General features: G+C 44.2%; 1 protein-coding gene across 1 annotated transcript; it reads right to left on the bottom strand.

Moving 5' to 3' along the window:
* Positions 1-4,219: 4,219 nt before the first annotated feature.
* Positions 4,220-20,897, bottom strand: psmb8a (proteasome 20S subunit beta 8A). The gene is made up of 6 exons (XM_041212091.1): positions 20,709-20,897; positions 18,089-18,233; positions 11,412-11,523; positions 11,089-11,218; positions 5,923-6,127; positions 4,220-4,421 (listed from the first exon to the last, which is right to left on the bottom strand). The coding sequence occupies exons 1-6, from the start codon at positions 20,850-20,852 to the stop codon at positions 4,333-4,335; spliced, it is 825 nt and encodes a 274-aa protein (XP_041068025.1). The 5' UTR covers positions 20,853-20,897; the 3' UTR covers positions 4,220-4,332.
* Positions 20,898-24,052: the final 3,155 nt, after the last annotated feature.

Here is a 24,052-nt window from a genome sequence, read left to right as displayed (position 1 = left end):
CATAAACTGGCAGGGCTGCCAAGCCCAAGCTGCCCCGCCAGGTTAAGTGATTGTGCTATTGTGTCAAAAGCTAGCACGATTCTCAGAAATACCTGATGACTCATCGACCCATAGACATCTACAACACAGAAGGAGGCCATTCAGCCCATCATGTCCGTTCCATTCAACAAAGATCTGACAACGCTAATCCCATTTCCCAGCAATTGGCCCATAGCCATAGAAGCTATGGCAATGCAAGTGAATATCTAAATGCTTCTTAAATGTCACCAGAGTTTCTGACTCAACCACCCTTTCAGACTCCACATTTCCACCACCCTCTGGGCGAAAAAAATTCTCCTCAACTCTCCACTTAGCCTTCTACCTCTTACCTTAAATCTATGCCCCTGGTTATTGACCCCTCTACTAATGGAAAAAGTGCCTTCCTATCCACCCTATCTATGCCCCCATAGTCTTAAACACCTCGATCAGGTCCCCTCTCAACCTTTGCTGCTCCAAAGAAAACAACCCCACCCTATCCAATCTTTCCTCATAGCTCAGACCCTCCAGCCCAGGCAGCATCCTGGTAAATCTCCTCTGCACCCTCTCCAGGGCAATCACATCCTTCCTATCATGTAGTGACCAGGAATGCACACAGTACTCCAGCTGTGGCCTAACCAGCATTTTATACAGTTCCAGCATTAGCTCCCTGCTCTTGTATTCTATGCCTCAGCCAATAAGAACAAAGAAAAGTACAGCACAGGAACAGGCCCTTCGGCCCTCCAAGCCTGCGCCGATCATATTGCCTGTCAAACTAAAACATTTTGCACTTCCAGGGTCCGTATCTCTCTATTCCCATCTTATCCATGTATATGTCAAGCTGCCTCTTAAACACAGAGATAAAAACAAAAAACTGCAGATGCTGGAAATCCAAAACAAAAACAGAATTACCTGGAAAAACTCAGCAGGTCTGGAAGCATCGGCGGAGAAGAAAAGAGTTGACGTTTCGAGTCCTCATGACCCTTCGACAGAACTGAGTTCTGTCGAAGGGTCATGAGGACTCGAAACGTCAACTCTTTTCTTCTCCGCCGATGCTGCCAGTCCTGCTGAGTTTTTCCAGGTAATTCTGTTTTTGTTTTGCCTCTTAAACACCACTATCGTACCTACTTCCACCACCTCCTCTGGCAGCGAATTCCAGATACTCACTATCCTCTGTGTAAAAAACTTGCCCCGCACATCTCCTCTAAAGTTTTCTCCTCTCACCTTAAATCTATGTCCCCTAGTAATTGACTCTTCCACCTTGGAAAAAAGCTTCTGACTATCTACTCTGTCCATGCCACTCATAATTTTGTAAACTTCTATCAAGTCGCCCCTCAATCTCTGTCGCTCTAGTGAGAGCAATCCAAGTTTCTCCAACCTCTCCTCATAGCTAATAACCTCCAGACCAGGCAGCATCCTGGTAAACCTTCTCTGCACCCTCTCCAATGCCTCAATATTCTTCTGGTAATGTGGCGACCAGAATTGCACGCAATATTCCAAGTGTGGCCTAACCAAGGTTCTGTACAGCTGCAGCATGACTTCCCAGCTTTTATACTCAATACCCCTGCCAATGAAAGCAAGCATGCCATATGCCTTCCTGACTACCTTATCCAGCTGCGTTGCCACTTTCAGTGACCTGTGGACCTGTACACCCAGATCCCTCTGCCCGTCGATGCACTTAAGGGTTCTGCCATTTATTGTATAATTTCTACCTGTATTAGACCTTCCAAAATGCATTACCTCGCATTTGTCCGGATTAAACTCCATCTGCCATTTCTCCGCTCAAGTCTCCAACTGATCTATATCCCGTTGTATCCTTTGACAATTGTCTTCACTATCTGCAACTCCTCCAACCTTAGTGTCGTCTGCAAACTTACTAATTAGCCCAGTTACATTTTCCTCCAAATCATTTATGTATACCACAAACAGCAAAGGTCCCAGCACTGATCCCTGTGGAACACCACTAGCTACAGTTCTCCATTCAGAAAAGCACCCGTGCACTGCTACCCTCTGTCTTCTATGACCAAGTCAATTCTGTATCCATCTTGCCAGCTCACCTCTGATCCCGTGCGACTTTACCTTCTGTACCAGTCTGCCATGAGGAACCTTGTCAAAGGCCTTACTGAAATCCGTGTAGATAACATCCACTGCCCTTCCATCGTTGATCATCTTTGTCACTTCCTCGAAAAACTCGATCAAGTTAATGAGACACGACCTCCCCTTCACAAAACCATGCTGCCTCTCACTAATATGCCCAGTTGCTTCCAAATAAAGGTAAGTATCCCACTTACATGGTGACTTACATGGTGGCTTCACTGCTCTTCAGTAGCATCTCAGTTGTAGGTTTCTTTTATTTATCTAATTTGAAGCTTCTGCAACATATTCTTTGAACATTGACACTCTTCCATTATTTTCTATTGAATGTGACCAATAATAAACATCAGATAAATTTTCAAGGACTCTCAAGCAGATGCCAGCCTATCTTTAAATTGTGGATGTGCTGCTTCGGGTTAATACCAATAATGAGATAGCCTGACCAGCTGCTGTGTGTGTGACAGGGTGTGCCCATGATGCTCCATCTTGGAAACTTTGCTCTCAGTCTCTGCCTCCTCCATTCAAAACTCTCTGCGCAATTTCAAACTATATTCCCCCACTGACCTCATTTATTGAATAAAAAGGTTGTACCCATTCTTATGGTGAAACTCATATCCCAAAATGTTAGTCAGGAAGATATAATAATGTCCATAATGTTAATGGAATTTAATGAAAAATAGAGTCTGTGTCTATATGTGACTGTGTGTGTATGTGAGACTTAATTGAATTAGAGGTGGCTAGTCTGGGTGCTTTGGTGTAAGAGAAATTAGGTTTGAAATGTTAATTAGGTAAACATGGGGAAGTTTTAGAATATGAAGTATAAAGGGTCAATTTGTATTTTTAAACAAACTAGTGTGGCTTGAATTCAAAAGTGGGGGTGTAATGAATATCTAGCCAGCAGAAGTAGTAAGAAATAGTGTGTTTATTTATTTTTCCCAAAATATTACTGGTGGAAATGGTACTTGGATAGTTTTTATTAGTAGAGAGGTAAAGTTCAAAAGGCATTGTGAAACAATGGGAATTTGCATTCAGAGAGGAAAATATGTATAAAGGAGAGAAGGCTGTGTGTAAGGAGAGGCAGTCTAAGACCTAACAAGTGAGAAAATTCCTTCAGCCTGTATGTACCAAACTACTGCCTCCAGGAACTGAAGAGAACTCACTTTGAATTCAGCTGTTCAGGGTATCGTTTACTTTGCCTGGGTCTTTTTAAAATATTTGTCTGTTGCCTTAACGAAGGTATAACAGGAAATTGGATTAACTAGAAGGTTTAGAAGTTATTGTAGCAGTAATTTGTAGACATATGTATGTGCATACAATCGTTTTTTTTATTAATAAATCTTTAATTTAGTTTTATAAAAACCTCTTAAGGCTCTGTGGTTTTTTTACCAAATTCAAAGCTCACATCTCGAAACACAAATTGCAAAAAATAGTTGTGACAGTTGTTTCAAGTTTCCCTCTGGGGTTTGAACAGCTCAACATTTACCATCTGCTGTGTCATAACAGGGGCTCAATAGCAGGAGACAGCAGAAGGAAGAAACCCATTATAGTCAATCGTGCATGGCTCTAAGCAGTAAATTGTTAGAATTTTTATATAGTAATTTTATTTTATGTATTACTTTCCACTCATTCCATGTGATCTTAATTTTCTGTTCTTTTTAATCCTTAATGCTCAAATTTACAGGTCCTTAAATGTAAATTTTTACTGACTGCTATGTTACATTGAAGGATTAATTTAGAAGAAATGTGTACTTCTGTTGTGCTTTTCCCAGCCATGTGAATCTCACAGCACTTTACAGCCAATGAAATACTTTTGAAGTGCAGTCACTGTTGTAATGTAGGAAAAGTGACAACCAATGTACCAATGCAAGCTCCCACAAATAGCAATGTGATAAAAACAAGTGTTTTCAGATGTTGATTGAGGAACAAGTATTGCCCAGGGCACCAGGGATATCTCCCCTGTTCTCTGCAATAGTTTAAGATGTGAAAACTTTAATTCAAGTTGATATAAATAATGTGCAGGTACCAAGTTTCTGGAGAGAGTAAACATCCATACTTTACCATCTTACTGTAAACTGTAAAAAGTGTAACTGCACATTCAATGAGAGACATATTATATTTATGTTTCATTTTATTTTAAATTCACAAATACAACAGGACTTTAGGAAGCCACAAAACTTCCTCTGCTGATTCAGTAGAAGTAGTTGGTTCTGTTCAGTTGCTGGCTCATTGTGCCTCTGCAGCATACCTGTGGTGCAGAACACCAACATCTTCCTGAGACACTTTGATCCACCCATTTTCTCTCATTTGGTACACTGTGAAACAAAACAAGACGCAGTTTACCTCTCATTTCATCAAACAACAGGTTTTATTCCTTCAACTTGAACTGACTGTGCAAAGTGAGCACTGGGCCAATTTCAGGGGTTAGTATTGGTGGAAGGATCGCGAACCAGGGGTTACAGATTGAGGGTAATTAACGATATGAGGAAAAGCGCTTTCACGCATCTGGAATGCACTGCCTGAGAGTGTGACGGAGGCAGGTTCAATTGATGCATTAAAAAGAGAAATGGATTATTATCTGAGAAGGAAAGATGCACAGGGTCATGAGGAAAAGGCAGGAAAGTGACATTTATGTGAACTATTCCTTCAGGGAGCCAGCACAGATGGGTCTAAAGGCCTTCTTCTGTGCTGTAACCATTCTGTAATTCTATGGATGTACAACACAAAGGTGCAGAAAGATCATAGTCACAAAATAACATTTCTGAAAAGGGTAACCACAAATATCGATAAAGGAGTAGGGGCACCTACAATGGAAAACCCCTCATTTACCCTACAGATCTTTTAGGGTAATTCCCCAAATAAAAAACAACATAAAAGTATGTCTTCTAAATGATGCTGGGAGCCTCAAAAATACAAGAACTAAAAATACATTTTCCAAAGAAAGGTCCTGTGTAAAGTCCTGAGCTGCTCCCTAACAGTCCAATGAAATACAACAATTCACCTTTCAGTGATTATGACCTGGAACTCGCTGCCCATGAGGGTGGTGGAAGTGGAGACAATCAATCAATGATTTAAAAAGGAAAGTGGATGGGCGCTTGAAGGAAATACACATGCAGGGTTATGGAGAACAAGCGGGGGAGTGGGACTGACTGGATTTCTCCACAGCGAACCAGGATGAACTCAGTTTGCTGAAAGAATCCTTCTGTGCCAAAAATGAGCCCATGACTTTGTTAAATGTTTTCTTAAAATCCATTTAGCCAACACCTACCACATTCCTTTCAACAACCTTCTTTTCTACTTCATCAAAACATTTGACTAGATTAGTCAAACAGGATCTGTCTTTCTAACACTACAATGTCTTCCCTAATCAGTGTTGCCACTCCGTCTCCCTTTTCTCCTTCCCTATCTTTTCTGAACACATTATAACCTTGTACAATAAGTGCCCAGTTCTCACCATTTTTAAGCCATGTTTCTGCTATTGCCACGACATCACATTCCCTGACTGCTATTTGTGCTTTGAGTTCACTGACCCTATCCAGCACGCTCTGTGAGTTTATATACATGCATTGTAATCCTGTCTTTCTATTCCTCCTTCTTAACCTGCTGACATCTCATGGAGGACCGCTTTCTTCTCTTGCACTGTCCAGCACCCTCACTTTATGTGCCTTTTCTATTTCTATATGCTGGTGACCATCCCCTGCAATTTAGTTTGAATCCTCCCCAACCAGACTAGTGAACTTTCTTCTAGCTGTATAATTCTATAGTTCTGTTTAGAGCTCACTATATAGTAATACAGTTCAGAAATATTATACTCACTGTTAACTGTGCCTCCAGAATAGGCATCCCGGTGGGTGGCATGGTAAATAGCACGCTGTGCCAGATCATAAGCCTCCTTCACTGAGAGATCATATTTATATCCACTGTCCATAACACCATATGCATAACTGCAACCTGATCCAGTGGAAAACATATTGCCAGACAGCCTCAGTCCGTTATCATCCACATAGTAAAGGCCTGGACCCTGTAAAAGAAATGGAGATTAAAAAGACCATCAGGTTATGTTCAAACTGCTGCTTAACCAATGATCCTGTTGGTATGAGCTCAGGAATCATCAGCTTCAGGCTATCATTCCTGTGGAGGACATATTTATTTGAAAATAAAGTTTTATTTTGTGAAGTAACGCAGCAGCTGGACAAGCCAAGTGAGAGTGAATGGATTGTTTTTCCATCTGAGGCTTCAAGTTGATTTAAGCCCTAAACGGACATTGATGCATAACATGTCAATATGGGGAAAGAGCATGTGAGTGGAATTAATCTACCATAGAGCTGGCACTGGCACGATGGCCTCCTTCGGGCTAACCCTACTAATCCTACTCTCTTATGGCACCTTGCCCACTCAGCACCTCTAGTTTTCAAAGGTGATAGCAGAAATGTGTGCGTTTACATACCTGGAAAGGACTGACAGGCTGGGTCTCTTTTCTCTTGAAAAAATAGGCTGAGGGGTGACCTAATGGAGGTCTTTAAAATTCTGAAAGGTTTTGATAGAGTGGATAGAGAGAAAATGTTTCCTCTTGTGGGGAAGAGCAGAACCAGGCTGTCAATAAGATAGTCACCAAGAAATCCAATAGGGGATTCAGAAAAAACTTCCTTACCCAGAGAGTGGTGAGGATGTGGAACTCATTCTCACAGGGAGTGGCTGAAGTGAATAGTAAAGATGCATTTAAGGAGAAGCTGGATGAACATATGAGAGAGAAGGGAATAGAGGGTTACGATGATAGAATTAGTTGGGGAAAGATGGGACGAGGCTTGAATAGAGCATAAACACTTGCATGGGTTGGTCAGGCCGAATGACCTGTTCTGTGTCACATATGCTATGTAATCCTATATATGCAGTTGCTGCCACTGTGGAGGAGGGAGTGAGTGTTTAAGGTGGGGGATGGGGTAACAGTCAAGTGGGGCTGCTTTATCCTGGAGCTGGGGAGTGGGATTGATTGGATTTCCTTTCCAAGTGCCAGCACAGGCATGATGGGCTGAGTGGCCTGATGGAGTGCTGTCCCATTCTGTGATTCATAACAAATTTTCTCTATCTGTCACATCGTCTTTATTTGGACATCACCATTTCATGATTCATGGTGATGTCTCATCTTTGTGCTGTGTCACAACTTGCTAAGCTCAGTAGAGGCCCATTAAGCACACTTGCAGCCTCAGTCAACGAGACGTACTTTATTTTCATTCCTGTCTTATTGTGGGAGATCAACTAGCAAAGTCAAGAAAATTCCTCACACATGAATAAATCTGCTTTTTAAAATTTTTTATCTTATAATTATTTTAATACACTTCTTTGAAATTCAAACCTCAATCTCCTGTAGATTTGTTTTGTTCTGAAGGTCACACAAGGCTGGGGCAAGAGGAATTCTCAGTAATTTCAGTGGTATTTGTGAAAGAATCACAGAATAATACGGTATTCAAGGTGGCCATTTGGCCCATTGTGCCAGTGCTGGCTCAATGGTAGAGTGATCCCATTAATTCCACTGACATGCTCTTTCCCCATATTGACATGGGTATGCATCAATGCCCATTTAGGGCTTAAATCTATCTGAAGCCTCAGATGGGAAAACAATCCATTCACTCTCACTTGGCTTGTCCAGCTGCTGTATTACATCACAAAATAAAACTTTATTTTCAAATAATATGTCTTCTACTAGGAGCTGGGGAGTGGGATTGATTGGATTTCCTTTCCAAGTGCCAGCACAGGCATGATGGGCTGAGTGGCCTGATGGAGTGCTGTCCCATTCTGTGATTCATAACAAATTTTCTCTATCTGTCACATCGTCTTTATTTGGACATCACCATTTCATAATTCATGGTGATGTTTCATCTTTGTGCTGTGTCACGACTTGCTAAGCTCAATAGAGGCCCATTAAGCACACTTGCAGCCTCAGTCAATGAGACGTACTTTATTTTCATTCCTGTCTTATTGTGGGAGATCAACTAGCAAAGTCAAGAAAATTCCTCACACGTGAATAAATCTGCTTTTTAAAATTTTTTATCTTATAATTATTTGAATACACTTCCTTGAAATTCAACCCTCTGCTAGCCTGACAGATACTTCATCTGATCGAGAGCTGATTCTAAGGTAAATTCCACTTTCTATCCCAGATCATGGTCTCGGTCAATATTCCCACACCCCTGACTCTATGCCCCTCAGTCCCACATCCCTCACCCCCTACCTCTCACTCTATGGATGAGGTGGTGGCATAGTGGTATTGTCATTGGACTCGTAGACCCAGGGTAATGCTCTGGGGACACAGGGTTGAATCTTTCCACAGCAGATAGTGAAATTTGAATCCAGTGAAAATCTGGAATTAAAAGTCCGATGTCGTGTCCCACCGGCAGGACAGACCCAGCAGAGGTGGCAGCACAGTGGAATACAGTCGGGAGGGAGTTGTCCTGGGAGTCCTCAACATTGACTCTGGACCCCATGAAATCTCATGGAATCAGGTCAAACATGGACAAGGAAATCTCCTGCTGATTACCATCTACTGCCCTCCCTCAGCTGATGATCAGTACTTCCTCCATGTTGTACTTGGAGGAAGCACTGAGGGTGGCAAGGGTGCAGAATGTACTCTGGGTGGGGGACTCCAATGTCCCATTACCAAGAGTAGGTTTGGTAGCACCACTACTGACCAAGCTGGCCAAGCCCTAAATGACATAGCTGCTGGACTGGGTCTGCAGCAGGTAGTGAGGGAAAAACCTACTTGACCTCATCCTCACCAACCTGTTTGCCGCAGATGCATCTGTCCACAATAGTATCGGTAGGAGTGACCACCGCACAGTCATTGTGGAGACACCCCAAGCAACCCACACCCCAAACTAACATCCCCTCACTCCCTGCCCCCATTCCCACATCCCAAACTGCCTTCCCACAGAATTGTTACAGCGCAGGAGGCCATTCGGTCCATCGAGTTTGCACTAGCTCTCTGAGCATTTTAACTTCGTGCCAATCTCCTGCCTTTTCCCCATACCCTGCACATTGTTTCTATTCAAATAATCATCGAATGCCTCAGTAGAACCTGCCCCCACCACACTTTCAGGCAGTGCATTCCAGACTTGAACCACTCGATGTGTGGAAGTTTCTTCTCACATCACATTTGCTTCTTTTGCAAATCACTTTAAACCTCTATCCCTCTCATTCTCGCTCGTTTTACAAGCAGGAAGAGTTTCTCCCCATCTACTCATCCAGACCCCTCATGATTTTAAACACCTCCATCAAATCTTCTCTTAGCCTTCTCCCATCCAAGGAGAGCAGCTCCAACTCTCCAATCTATCCTCATAGCTGAAGTTTCTCATCCCTGGAACCATTCTTGTAAACTCTTCTGTACTCTCTCCAATGTGTTCACATCCTTCCTATAATGTGGCGCCCAGAACTGTACACAATACTCCAGCTGAGGTCTAACTAGTGTCTTATATAAGCTCAGCATAATCTCCCTGCTCTTCTATTCTATGCCCCTATTAATAAAGCCCGGGATATTATATGCTTTATTAACTGCTGTCTCCACCTGTCCTGCCACCTTCAATGATCTATGCAGATATACACCCAGGTCTTTCTGCTCCTGTACACCCTTTAGAGTTTAACCCCTTATTTTATATTGTCTGTCCATTTTCTTCCTACCAAAATGCATCACCTGACACTTCTCCCCTTGAACTTCATCTGCCACCTATCTGCCCACTCCACCAACTTCTCTATGTCCTTTTGAAGTTTCATACTGTCCTCCTCATAGTTTACGATTCTCCCAAGTTTTGTACCATCTGCAAAATTTGAAATATCCACTGCACACCAAGATCCAGATCATTAATATATATCACAGAATCACACGATGCAGAAGAGGCTCTTCGGCCCATCGAGTCTGCACCGACACGTAAGAAGCACCCGACCTACTTACCCAATCCCATTTACCAGCACTTGGCCCATAGCTTTAAATGTTATGATGTGCCAAGTGCTCATCCAGGTACTTTTTAAAGGATGTGAGGCAACCCACCTCCACCACCCTCCCAGGCAGTGCATTCCAGACCGTCACCACCCTCTGGGTAAAAAAGTTTTCCCTCACATCCCCCCTAAACCTGTGCCCCTCACCTTGAACTTGTGTCAGGAAAAGCAAGGGCCCCAATACCGACCCCTGGGGAACACCACTACAAACTTTCCTCCAGGCCAAAAAATATCCATTGACCATTATTCTGTTTCCTATTACTCAGCCAATTTTGTATCCACGTTGCTACTGACCCTTTTAATCCATGGCTATTGTCCCTTTTCCCCTCACTCCTACACTCCTCACTCCCACATCCCAAACTACCTTCCCCTCACTCCTATACTCTCACTCCCTGCCCCTCATTCCTGGCCCTCACTCCCATATCCCTCACTCCCACGCCCCAAACTACCTTCTCCTCACTTGTACACTCCTCACTCCATATTCCTCACTCCCTGACCCTCACCCCCACACCCCAAACTAATTTCCCCTCACCCCCTGCCTCTCACTCCCTGCCATTCACTCGCACATCCCAAACCTCCTGCCCCTCATTCCCATAGGCTAAACTTCCTGTGCCTCACTCCCATACATCCTTCACTCCATCCCCCCCATCTCTCTCAATCTTTCGCCCTTACTTCCTCCCCCTCACTGCCTCCTCAATTCCTCTTCCTCATCCCCTCCCTCTCTGCACTCCCTCTGCCCCACTCTCTCCCTCCCTGCTCCCTCCTCCCTCAATTCTTCCCCATCACTTCCTCCCCAAATTTGCATCTCCTCACTCCCTCCTCCTCACTGCCCGCCTTAATCTCTACCTCTCACTCTCCAACTCCTCACTCTCTCCCTCTCACACCCTTCCCCTCAGCCGCTCCTCCTCACTCCCTACTCACTCAATTTCTGCTCCTCACTCCCCCTCCCTCACTCATCCTCTCACTTTCTCCTCACTCCCTCCTTCCCTCACACACCTTGTCATCCCATCCACAGATCATGGTTCCCATCGACAGTCCCATGCCTTTATATTCCGAAACCATGTTAGCCAATAGTTTGGAGGCAGCCGACACTGAGATACGTTTCTTGTTCCGTAATTTATAAATCCTATAAAATATGACCATCAGAAAATTACTGCAAAATAAAGTGATGACATGTACTGGTAACTTTAACCTGATTTAATTACTGCACAGGAATTATGGTCTAATAGTTTAAACAGTTTAATCAGTATTGATCCATGCATTTTACTCTATGAGGTTTCCCAATGCTTAAAAGGTTCATGTTCTATTGATTTGATTACCTGCACTGCTTGGCCAGCATTCTCTCCCAGTAGACACAGTCTGCCGCACTGCCAGACATTGTTCCCAGCAGGTAGGGGTTAATCTCAATCACCTTCTTGAACTCCTGGGTGCCTATATGAAACAGTACGATTATGTTTTTATCATCGTTTTGGTGCCTTGAATGGGTGTCTGTGTGAAAGTACCTATGTATGCATGGGAGGAGTGTGCAACTTATTAGCCCCACTAATCCACAGGTTAGTTTAAAAGTTTAATTCACTCACCAAAATGACCAATGATTTTGCTACTGTTAAACCCAGGATACAGGAGACTTTAACCAGGCTTTTTTCAATTAACTCAGAATAATTGATTTATTAGAAAACAAGACTTATTTTAAAAACAAGTCGCAAGAACTGGTTAGCATACAATTTGTAACTGGAAGTGTAACTATCTCTCCCTTTTTAAAAATATACCAACACACACACACACAAATGACAAATAGGGTTTCTGCAAACATGAGCTTTAGAGGATAGATTTTATAAAATAGAGGATAAAGTTTGCAGGGTCTCAATCTGCCAGTCTGGAGCTCCCTCATGTGAAGATGGGCCGCTGGTCCCAGTAGATGTCTGGAGGTTCTCACCAACTGAGCCTCGGTGTGGAGGAGAATATAGAGCTGGATCAATTCTTCCTGTCTCAGCTTTGCAGTTTTTCAAATGCAGAGAAGTTACACTCAGATTAGGATTCTCTGGCTGCAGGTTGATAACAATACACGGAATTTCAGGCAAGGCAGGGAGAGTGAGAATTTGAGCAGCCTTCCTTCTCAGCTTATTCCCCAAAACACACTGATTTCAAAAGCAACAGGTCCAAAACACAAAGCATGTCTCTGTCATATGATTTCCAGTAAATCACTAGCCTTTGCCATTCCCAGTTTTTCCCCATCAATGAAAGTAATTGCAGTCAAAACAAGCAAACAGCTCTTCCAACTCAAGTGCCCTGTTGGTCAGGTGATTTTTTTGGAAAAGACATGCCTGTCGTCAGTTCCAAGGTGAACTTATGACCTTTTTAAAAATACTCCAGGTCAGCATCCAAATGTCCAGATATTGCAATGTCTTTCCATATTTTGAAAGAAAAATATAGTTTTGAAGATATGGGCCAGAACTTTCCGTCCCCATTGGCGGGGCAGTCATGGCAGGCCGGGGTGGAGTGGGGGGTTGCGGGTGGTGGAGACAAAGTGGCGAGAAGGCCCAAAATTGGTTTCATGCCATCGTGAAACCAGTTTGAGATCGTCTGCTCCACCAGCCAATGGTGGGCCATGTTTCCAACTGCCGCACATTGGGAGCCTCATTTTAATACTTTAGCATTTCATTATAAGCCGTGCTTGCCGGAATCCTCACCCCCACGCTGGATCATCAGGCACATCAGTGTGATTGCACGCCAACGTGTTTCTCAACAGCACATAAGCGGCGTGCACCTTGCGAGCTGCACTTCACTCGGGACTTCAAGGTTTGTTTCCCCCCCCCTTGCTTTGGGCAGCACTCACTGTCATCAGCGCCAGGCTTCACAGACAGCACCACATCACTTTTAGGGGGGCTCATGGCAGGCCTCTACCTACCAGATCAAACATAAGGTAGGGGTGGCTTTTCAAAGGCTGCAAGGCTGGGGGGTACTTGGTGAAGGGGGCTAAGTGACCTCAGGCAAGGGAAGAGGCTGCGAGGTGAGAGATGTACTGGGGGAGGGGGTATCCCAGGGTGTGTGTGTGGGGGCACATGTTGATCTGTGCAAGCGGCCTCAAGATGGTGAGGGCTGAGGAGGCAGCCTCCAGAGAAGATGAGGCCAGATAGACATGTGAAGGTATGTGTGTGAGTATGAATGGTGATGTCCCTTGAGCTGACAGTGAGTGAGATGCCAGTGAATGTGTGATGGGCTGGTGAGTGTGTGAGTTTAGAATGATAAGATGGCTGCCATACCCTGGCGAAACAGATGAGATCATTCATCTGTTTTCTGCACTGGATGGCCGACCTCTTGTGTGCAGCACTGGCACTGGCCACCTCTGCAAAGCCGGCATGGTGAAACTGATGGGTCTCCAGCGGCCAGAGTGGGGGGTAGAGGACATCACGGTGGGCCTCCACTATGTCCAGAAGGCCTACCAGGAATGTGTCACTAAATCGGAGGAGGGGGTGGGCTGCACTCTCCTTAGCTTTTGGGGCTATGTTTCCTGGTGCTTTCCTGGGTTGCAAACATTGAAAAGTGTGCCCACAGCTGCAGTTTGAATATGGTGCCCTGTGTGAGGAAGTGGCGAGGTTATGCATGGCGGGCAAATCGGAGGCCCGCCAGCGAGACAGCGTGTTCTTGTGGCTGCGTAATTAATGAGGTGGGAATGGGACAATACGCCGTGAAAACCCACCATTGCAGCCGGCCTTTTTCCCACCCACTGTCACACTTTGTGCAAATCTGGGACAATTCCACCCATGGTTTTCTCAACAGCTTATGTCTGTGTTTACATGTCAGTGTGTGCACGGGCATGTCTATATGTGTGTTCATGCCTGTGCCTGTAGGCATGTCTCAATTAGCATGGACATGCCTCTGTACATGGGTGGTATCTTTGTGTGTGCGGGCATATTTGTGTGTCTGTATCAGCTTGCAAAGCTGCCTGTGTGCCTGCATACCTGAGTGGGACCAACTGCTCACTCCTTCAAAGAACCAGGACAACCATGATGGACTGAATGGTCTCCTTCTGTGCTGTACTGTTCTATAATTCTATCATCATGTGTATGCACATGTGACTGTTCATGTTCATATCTGTCTCTATGTCAATGTACATGTCTGTCTCTATCTGTGAATATCCAGGTATTTTTGTTTTGGATTTCCAGCATCTGCAGTTTTTTGCTTTTATCTTCCGGTTTATTATCCTGCATGGAATCTAGCCTATTAGCTTAAAGTTAGAGGGGCGGTTAGCTCAGTTAGCTGGACAACATCTTTGTGGTGCAGATTGACGCCAACAGCATGGGTTCATATTCCTGTACCAGCTGAAGTCGCCATGAAGGCCTCAACCTTGTCCCTCACCTGAGGCTTGGTGACCCTTCAGTTAAACTTACTGCCAGTTGTCTCACTGATGAGAGAGCAGCCTCTGGAACTTTGGTGACTTTCACTTCATAGAATGTGTATAAAGTTGCTATGTTTTCCTTTGTCTTCTCATTGCATTGAAAACATGAATCATTGTTATATTCACGCCTTGCTCACAATATAATGATTATTTTAACTCTATAACTTGTAAGGAAAGTAGCTGATTGTAAACAAAGTATGGATATTAATTTTAATGGTTGGACAAATTCAATACAATTCAATTTAACTGTAGATATGTAAACTGTAAATATGAATATGTCTCAGGTGTGAGCTTTTTAGCTGTATGCTTTTTATTATCTGTGTGGTATATACTGTATAACATGCTGTCAGCTGTGTTTCACTTAATACCACACTTGCCTCTGAGTCAAAAGATTGTGGGCTCAAGTCCCACTCCAGGCCTTAGGAAAAATCTAGGCTGACTCTCTAGTGCAGCACTGAGTGAGTGCTGCACTGTCAGAGTGCTTTCTTTCAGATAGATGCTAAACTGAGGCCCTGCCTGGCTTCTCAGATGGACAGAAAGGTCTCGGGGCCCAATTTTGAGGAAGAGTGAGAGGGTTTTTCTGATGCCCTGGCCAATATTTACCCCTCAATCAATGTCACAAAGTTAAAAAGAGATTATCCACTCATTATCACATTGCTGTTTGTGGGAGCTTGCTGTGCACACATTGGCTGCCACGTTTCCTACATTACAACAGTAACCACACTTCAAAAGTGCTTCATTGGCTGTAAAGTGTTTCCAGATGTCTGGTGGCCATGAAAGGTGGCATATAAATGCAAGCCTTTATTTCTATACCCAAAGTGTAACCGCACCCACTATACATCCACAGAAAGCAAAGGATAGCTAGCTCTCTAAAACAGACAATGATGCAGCATAGGTGAAAGCCATTTGGCCCCTCCATGTTGTTCCTTTTGAAGAGCAATCCAGTTTGTCCCACCCTCTTTCCAATATCCTGCAACTTTTCCCCTTCAAGTATTGATCCAATTCTCTTTTGAAGGCTGTTATAGAGACTGCCTCTACTCCTATCATAGGAACAAAAGAGGCTATTCAGCTCACCGAGCCTGCTCCACCATTCAATACGATCATGGCTGATCAAACACTTCAATGGCTTTTACCCACACTATTCCCATAACCCTTTACATTATTGTTAATCAGAAATCTAACAATCTCTACCTATCAGGCATTACATTCTAAATCCTCACCACTCATTGTGTATAAAGGCTTTCCCACAGGTTGCCTCTGTTTCTTTTATCAATCACCTTAAATCTGTGCAGTCTGGTTATCAATCCTTCAGCCATTAGGAACAGTTTCTCTTTAGTTGCTCTATCTAATCTCTCTTTGATTTTGAACATTTTGATTAAACCTCTCAACCAAGGAGAACTGTCCCAGCTTCTCCAATCTATCTCCATTACTGAAGTTCCTCATCCCTGGAACTATTCTGGTGAATTTTTCTGCGCTCTCTCTAATGCCTTCACATCCTTTCTAAAGTGTGGTGCCCAGAATTGCACACAACACTCCAGTTGTGGCTGAACTAGAGTTCAGTTCAGCATTACTTCTTGGCTTTTGTACTCTATGCCTCTATTCGTAATGATCCTTTTGCTTTATTAGCTGTTCTGTTAACCTGTCCATCAACAATTGGTGCACAAAATCCTCTTGCACCATTTAACTTATATTGTCCCTCCTCATTCTACCTTGCAAAATGTATCACTCCACACTTCTCTGTATTGAATTTCATCTGCCATGTGTCCACCCATTTCACCAGGCTGTCTGCATCCTCCTGAAGTCTATTGCTTTCAAAATTGTGTCCTGTACCCCCCAAGTCCAAGTCATTAATTATATTAGAAACAGCAGTGGTCCTAGTACTGGAGGACATTACTGTATAGCTCCCTCCAGTCTGAAAAACAGTCTTTCATGATCCTAAGGTGTGGATTGTAAGCATGAATTGGTGTGTTTTTTAATCCAAAGTGAATATATTTCAATATATTACATAGTATTTCCTATCAGAAAATGTGCTAAAATACATCAAGTTCTACATTTTCTCAGTTAGCTCCCATTAAAAAAAAAATGACTGAAAACGTTTGCAAATCCTAGTTTATATTAGCAGCAATGAGCCTCAACCTTTTCCAATTTATATAAATGACTTGGTTGAAGGGACCAAAGGTTTGGTTGCTAAATTTGTTGATGACACAAAGATAGGTAGGAAAGTAAGTTGTGAAGGGGATATAAGGGGGCTACAAAGAGATATAGATAGGCCAAGTGACTGGGCAAAGACCTGGCAAATAGAGTACAATGTGGGTAAATGTGAAATCGTCCATTTTGGAAGGAAGAATAAAGAAGAAGTTATTATCTAAATGCTGAGAGATTGCAGAGCTTTGACATTCAGAGGGATCTGGGTGTCCTAGTGCATGAATCACAAAAGGTTAGTATGCAGGTAATTTGGAAAGCTATTAGAATGTTATCATTAATTGCAAGGGGAATTGAATATAAAAGTGGGGAGGCTATGCTTCGGTTACACAGAGCACTGGTAAGGCCACATCAGGAGTATTGGCTACATTCTCTCCTTATTTAAGGAAGGATGTAAATGTGTTGGAAGCCGTTCAGAGAAGGTTTACCAGACTAATACCCTAATACCTCGAATGAGTGGGTTGTCTTATGAGGAAAGGTTGGACAGGTTAGGCTTGTGAATCCACTGGAGTTTAGAAGAGTAACAGACACCTTGATTGAAACATATAAGATGCTGAGGGGCCTTGACAGGGTGGATGCGGAGAGGATGTTTCCTCTTATGGAAGAACTTAGAACTAGTAGTTACTGCTCAAAAATAATGGGTCACCCATTTAAGATGGAGGTGAGCAGAAATATTTTCTCTCAGAGAAAATGAGTCTTTGGAAATCTCTTCCTCAAAATGCGGTAGATGCTTTGAATATTTTTAAGACAGAGCTAGATAGATTCTTGATAAGCAAGGGGGTGAAAGGCAATCGGGAGTAGGCGGGAATGTGGAGTCGAGGTTACATTCAGATCAGCCATGATTTTATTGAATGGCAGAGCAGGCTTGAGGGGCCAAATGGCCTCTTCCTGCTCCTAATTCTTATACTTGTATGAGCTGCTGCACAGTCCACTGATAGGTCCAGTGTCTAATTCTTGGGATGGCTGGATATTCACCCTATGATGTCCCTCTCTGGTGAGCCAAGCTACATGGGTAGGTAGATATGGGTAGATACAAGGCATCTCTGTGGCATCTCTGGATTACTGCCCAAAAGGAGTGGTCTGGCAGGAAATGGTTGTTTACTAGCTCTACATGTCTGACGACAGACAGAACAGTCGGAACTCTCTCGAATGTTCCCAATTTGCGAAATAGATAACACTGAAACAGTGCCATCTTCTAGGGGAAATACTGCTCCTTAGAAAATATCTAGACATAAATCTCTGGGAAAATATCTGGACATAAATCTCTAACATGAGCAAAGTGCAAAACAGGTTTTTGATTTAGCTAATTTGCTCACACCTTGGAGTGAGGATTAATGCCATGGTGTACATTGGAAAGAGTGCTACAATGGAGCTGTGGTACATTTGGCTACTTACTGACGTAGGAGCCTGCAGATGCTCTGGAATCTACAGCAACCATAACTCCATGTTGAAATTTAAAAGCCAGAGTGGTTGTTCCATGATGGAGTTTGATCTCAACTCCTTCATCACCATCAGTATAAGGTTTAAGAAATTTCACTGGCTGTGAAAAGATTGACATTAAAGAAATATTTAGTGTTTTAGAGAGAACATATAAATGGATAAAGACGAAGGCTGAATTTCTTTCAGGCCAATTCATCCCAAATTGGCCAAACCAGCACGAAAGATTGCAGAATTTCAAGCAGAAGTTATGTTCAACTCAAATTGAATTTTATTTTTATGATTTCATAAGAAACAGGCTACTGTGACCAATATAAATAGCAAATGATTCAGTGTAGCTTTTAAAAATCATTTTTAGTTATTTGAAATTTGCTTACAGGTTGTGGACCAGAGACTATAATTAAATGATTATTTTTGTGATAACCCATTTTCAACTCTCTTGCATACTCACAGTTCTGTTTCTTTCTCAAACACACACAGCCCTGTCCCTCTACCACCCCCCCACTGCCCTCACATACACACACACATGCACACACACACACAGCCCTGTCCCTCTCCCCCACCCCTCACACACATACACACACACAACCCTGCCTCTCTGCCCAACTCTCTCTCTCACACACACACACACATACGCACAGCCCTGTCCCTCTCTCCCCCTCACACACACACACACACACACACACATACACAGCCCTGTCCCTCTCCCCCCTCTCTCTGGGGCCTCAGCTATTTATGATCTATATTAATGACTTGGCTGAAGGGACAGGTTGTATTGTAGCCAAATATACTGACAATACAAATTTAGGCAGGAAAGCAATTTGTAAATTGAGTTGGCAAAAATTTGGCAGGGATAATGTGGGAAAATGTAAGATTATAATGTGAGAAAAGTAGAATATTATTCTCATGGAGACTGCAGAAATCTGTAGTACAGAGGGATCTGGATGTCCTTGCACATGAACCACAAAAGTTTAGCGTGTAGGCACAGCAAGTAATTAGGAAGGCAAATGGAATGTTGGCCTTAATTGCAAGGGGGATGGAGTATAAAAGTAGGGAAGTTTTACTACAATGGTACAGGGCATTGCCCAGATCAGACCTGGAGTACTGTGAACAGCTCTGGTCACTTTACTAATGGTGGGATATACTTGCATTGGAAGCAGTTCAGCAAAGGCTCACCAGGCTGGTTCCTGGGATGAAAGGGTTGTCTTATGAGGAAAGGCTCAGCAGATTTGGCCTATACTCCAGAAAGCAGTGGAGGTTGGGTTATTGAATATATCTAAGGCTGAGTTAGTCAGATTTTCGATAGACAAGGAATCAAGGGTTATGGGGACAGGAAGGAAAGTGGAGTTAAGGCCACAATCAAATCAACCATGATCTTACTGAATGGCAGAGCAGGGCTGAATGGCCTACTCCTGCTCCTACTTCTTAAGAACTTATGTGCTCACAGCCCTCTCTCTCTCCCCATACACACTCACAGTTCTCTCTCTCACATGCTCTTATACCGACTCAATATCTCACACCCATTGAGTTCTGTATCTGTCAGACATATTCACAGCCTTCTCTCTGTCACACACACACACGCTTACACTTACAGTTCAATCCCTTTCTTTTACAGTTCTGTCTCACTTACAGGCTGCCTCTCACTCCACTATGTCTCTCCCTCAATCACACACATAAAACTCAGAACCCCTCTCTCTCACTCAGTTATGTCTCTTTCTCTCTCAAACTCACAGCCTCTCTCTCACTCAGTTCCTTTCTCTCACACACAGTTCTATCTTGCTGCCTCTTTCATTTTTGTCTCACACTCACAATTTTGACTGTATCTCATACACAGACAGTCCTGTCTTTCTGTCTCACACACACAATCCTTTCTTTCTCTCCCACACACACACACACACAGCCCTGTCTCTCTCTCACCCACACATTTTCCTCTCTCTCTCACACACACACAGTCCTGACTCTCTCATTCTCATTCTGTCTCACACACAATCCTGTCTCTCTCTCTCACACACACACACACACAGTCCTGACTCTCATACACACTCACATTTTCCTCTCTCTCTCGCACAGTCCTGTTTCTCTCATTCTCATTCTGTCTCTCTCACACAGAATCCTGTCTCTCTCTCACACACACAGTCACTCATATTTCTCTCTCATACACATTTCTCTCTCTCACTCACACAGTCCTGTCTCTCTCTCACTCACTCACACATTCATATTTCTCTCTCATACACATTTCTCTCTCTCTCACACAGTCCTGTCTCTCAGTCACTCACACACACTCACTCATATTTCTCTCTCACGCACAGTCCTGCCGCTCTCCCTCACACACTCGCATTTCTCTCCCTCAGACCCACATTTCTGTCTCTCTCTCTCTCTCTCTGACACACACAGTTCTGTTTCTCTCCCTCGCAGACTTTGTCAGCCGTGTGTGTGTGTGTCGCTGAGTTTCTCACTTTCCCTCTTTTCACTCCCGGTGATTCCCTGACTTACAATATTCCAGAGACCGAGACGGGGACAATGCTGAACAAACCGGAACTGATTCAGCTATTGTAACAATCTAACTCGAATTACTCACATCCAGACCCAGCGGCACGGATAATGCATCATTCCTGGCACCGAAAGCAAAATCATCCCCTTTATCCAAAAACTGTTTCTTTTCCCCGAAAAGGATTTCATCCTGATTCCAGTACTGAAACCTGCAAACATCAACTAGCGCCATGTCCAGACAGCGCTGTCTCACCAAAGCCGGAAAGTGGAAGCGAAAGTAACTTCAGATCACAGCAAGCGAAACTCAACATCAACCCGGACTGGGACACGGGGGGCTGAGGGAATTCACATTGACACTGGGAATGAGGGATTGGGAATGAGGGGATTCACATTGGAAACTGGGAATGAGGAATTGGGAATGAGGGGATTCACAATGGAAACTGGGACTGTGGAATTGGGAATGAGGTGATTCATATTGGGACTGGAAATGAGGGATTGAGAATGAGGGGATTCACATTGGAAACTGGGAATGAGGGGATTCACATTGGAAACTGGGAATGAGGAGATTCACATTGGGACTGGGAATGAGGGATTGGGAATGAGGGGATTCACAATCGGCCTGGGAATGAGGGATTGGGAATGATGTGATTCACTTTGGCACTGGGAATGAGGGATTGGGAATGAGGGGATTCACATTGGAAACTGGGAATGAGGGATTGGGAATGAGGGGATTCACATTGGGACAGGGAATGAGGGATTGGGAATAAGAGAATTCACATTGGGACCGGGAATGAGGAATTGGGAATGAGGGGATTCACACTGGGAATGAGGGACTGGGAATGAGGGGATTCACATTGGCACTGGGAACGAGGGATTGGGAATGAGGGGATTCACGTTGGGATTGGGGAATGAGGGTATTTATATGGGATTGGGAATGAGGGATTTCACACTGGGAATGAGGACTGGGAATGAGGGGATTCACGTTGGGATTGGGAATGAGGGGATTCACATTGGGACTAGGAATGAGGGATTGGGAATGAGGGATTGGGAATGAGGAGATTCACATTGGCACTGGGAATAAAGCACTGGGAATGAGGGGATCCACATTGGGACTGGGAATGATGAATTGGGAATGAGGGGATTCACATTGGGCCTGGGAATGAGGGATTGGGAATGAGGGGATTCACATTGGCACTGGGAATGAGGGATTGGGATTGAGGGGATTCACTTTGGGACTGGGAATGAGGGATTGGGAATGAGGGGATTCACATTGGGACTGGGAATAAGAGCTAGGGAATGAGGGGATCCACATTCGGCCTGGGAATGAGGGATTGGGAATGAGGTGATTCACTTTGGCACTGGGAATGAGGGATTAGGAATGAAGGGATTCACATTGGGAAAGGGAATGAGGGATTGGGAATGATGGGATACACATTGGGACTGGGAATGAGGGATTGGGAATGAGAGGATTCACCTTGGGACTGGGAATGAGGGATTGTAAATCAGAGGATTCACATTGGGATTGGGGAATGAGGGGATTTACATTGGCACTGGGAATGAGGGATTGGGGATGAGAGGATTCACACTGAATGAGGAATTGGGAATGAGGGGATTCACATTGGGCCTGGGAATGAAGGATTGGGAATGAGGGAATTACATTGAGACTGAGAATAAGGGAATGGGAATGATGGGATACACATTGGGACTGGGAATGAGGGATTGGGAATGATGGGATACACATTGGGACTGGGAATGAGGGGATTCACATTGGGACTGGGAATGAGGGATTGCGAAAGAGGGGATTTACATTGGGACTGGGAATGAGGGATTGGGAATGAGGGGATTCACATTGGGACTGGGAATGAGGGATTGGGAATGAGGTGATTCATATTGGGACTGGGAATGAGGGGATTCACATTAGCACTGGGAATGAGGGGATTCACATTGGGCCTGGGAATGAGGGATTGGGAATGAGGAGATTCACATTAGCACTGGGAACAAGGGATTAGAAATGAGGGGATTCACATTGGGACTGGAAATGAAGGATTGTGAATGAAGAATTCACATTGGAATTGGGGAATTAGGGATTGGGAATGAGGGGATTCACATTGGCACTGGGAATGAGGGATTGGGAATGAGGGGATTCACACTGGGAGTGAGGGATTGGGAATGAGGGGATTCACGTTGGGATTGGGGAATGGGGGTATTCATATGGGATTGGGAATGAGGAGTTTCAAACTGGGAATGAGGACTGGGAATGAGGGGATTCACGTTGGGATTGGGAATGAGGGGATTCACATTGGGACTAAGAATGAGGGATTGGGAATGAGGGGATGCACATTGGGATTGGGAATGGGGGATTGTGAATAAGGGGATTCGCATTGACACCGGGAATGAGGGATTGGGAATGAGGGGATGCACATTGGCACTGGGAATGAGGGATTGGGAATGAAGGGATTCACATTGGGATTGGAGAATGAGGGGATTCACATTGGGACTGGGGATGAGAGATTAGGAATGAGGGGATTCACATTGGGATTGGGGAATGGGTGATATCATATAGGACTGGGAATGAGGGGATTCACATTGGGACTGGGAATGAGGGATTGCAAAAGAGGGGATTTACATTGGGACTGGGAATGAGAGATTGGGAATGAGGGGATTCACATTGCTACAGGGAAGGAGGAATTGGGAATGAGGGGATTCACATTGGGACTGGGAATGACGGATTGGGAAAGAGGGGATTCACATTGGGACTGGGAATGAGGGATTGGGAATGAAAGGATTCACATTGGCACTGGGAATGAGGGATTGGGAATGAGGGGATTCACGTTAGGTCTGGGAATGAGGGGATTCACATTGGAAACTGGAAATGGGGGATTGGGAATGAGGGGATTCAGTTTGGGACCGGGAATGAGGGATTGGGAATGAGGGGACTCACATTGCTACTGGGAATGAGGGATTGAGAATGAGGGGATTCACACTGGGAATGAGGGACAGGGAATGAGGGGATTCACACTGGGAATGAGGGACTGGGAATGAGGGGATTCACGTTGGGATTGGGGAATGAGGGTATTCATATGGGATTGGGAATGAGGGATTTCACACTGGGAATGAGGACTGGGAATGAGGGGATTCACGTTGGGATTGGGAATGAGGGGATTCACATTGGGACTAGGAATGAGGGATTGGGAATGAGGGGATGCACATTGGAATTGGGGAAGGAGGGAATTCACATTGGTACTGGGAATGAGGGATTGGGACTGAGGGGATTCACATTGGCACTGGGAATAAAGGACTGGGAATGAGGGGATCCACATTGGGACTTGGAATGATGAATTGGGAATGAGGGGATTCACATTGGCACTGGGAATGAGGGATTGGGAATGAGGGGATTCACATTGGCACTGGGAATGAGGGATTGGGATTGAG

Source organism: Carcharodon carcharias, chromosome 19 (assembly GCF_017639515.1).
Source record: "Carcharodon carcharias isolate sCarCar2 chromosome 19, sCarCar2.pri, whole genome shotgun sequence".
NCBI lineage: Eukaryota > Metazoa > Chordata > Chondrichthyes > Lamniformes > Lamnidae > Carcharodon > Carcharodon carcharias.
This window is presented reverse-complemented; position numbering and strand designations above follow the sequence as displayed.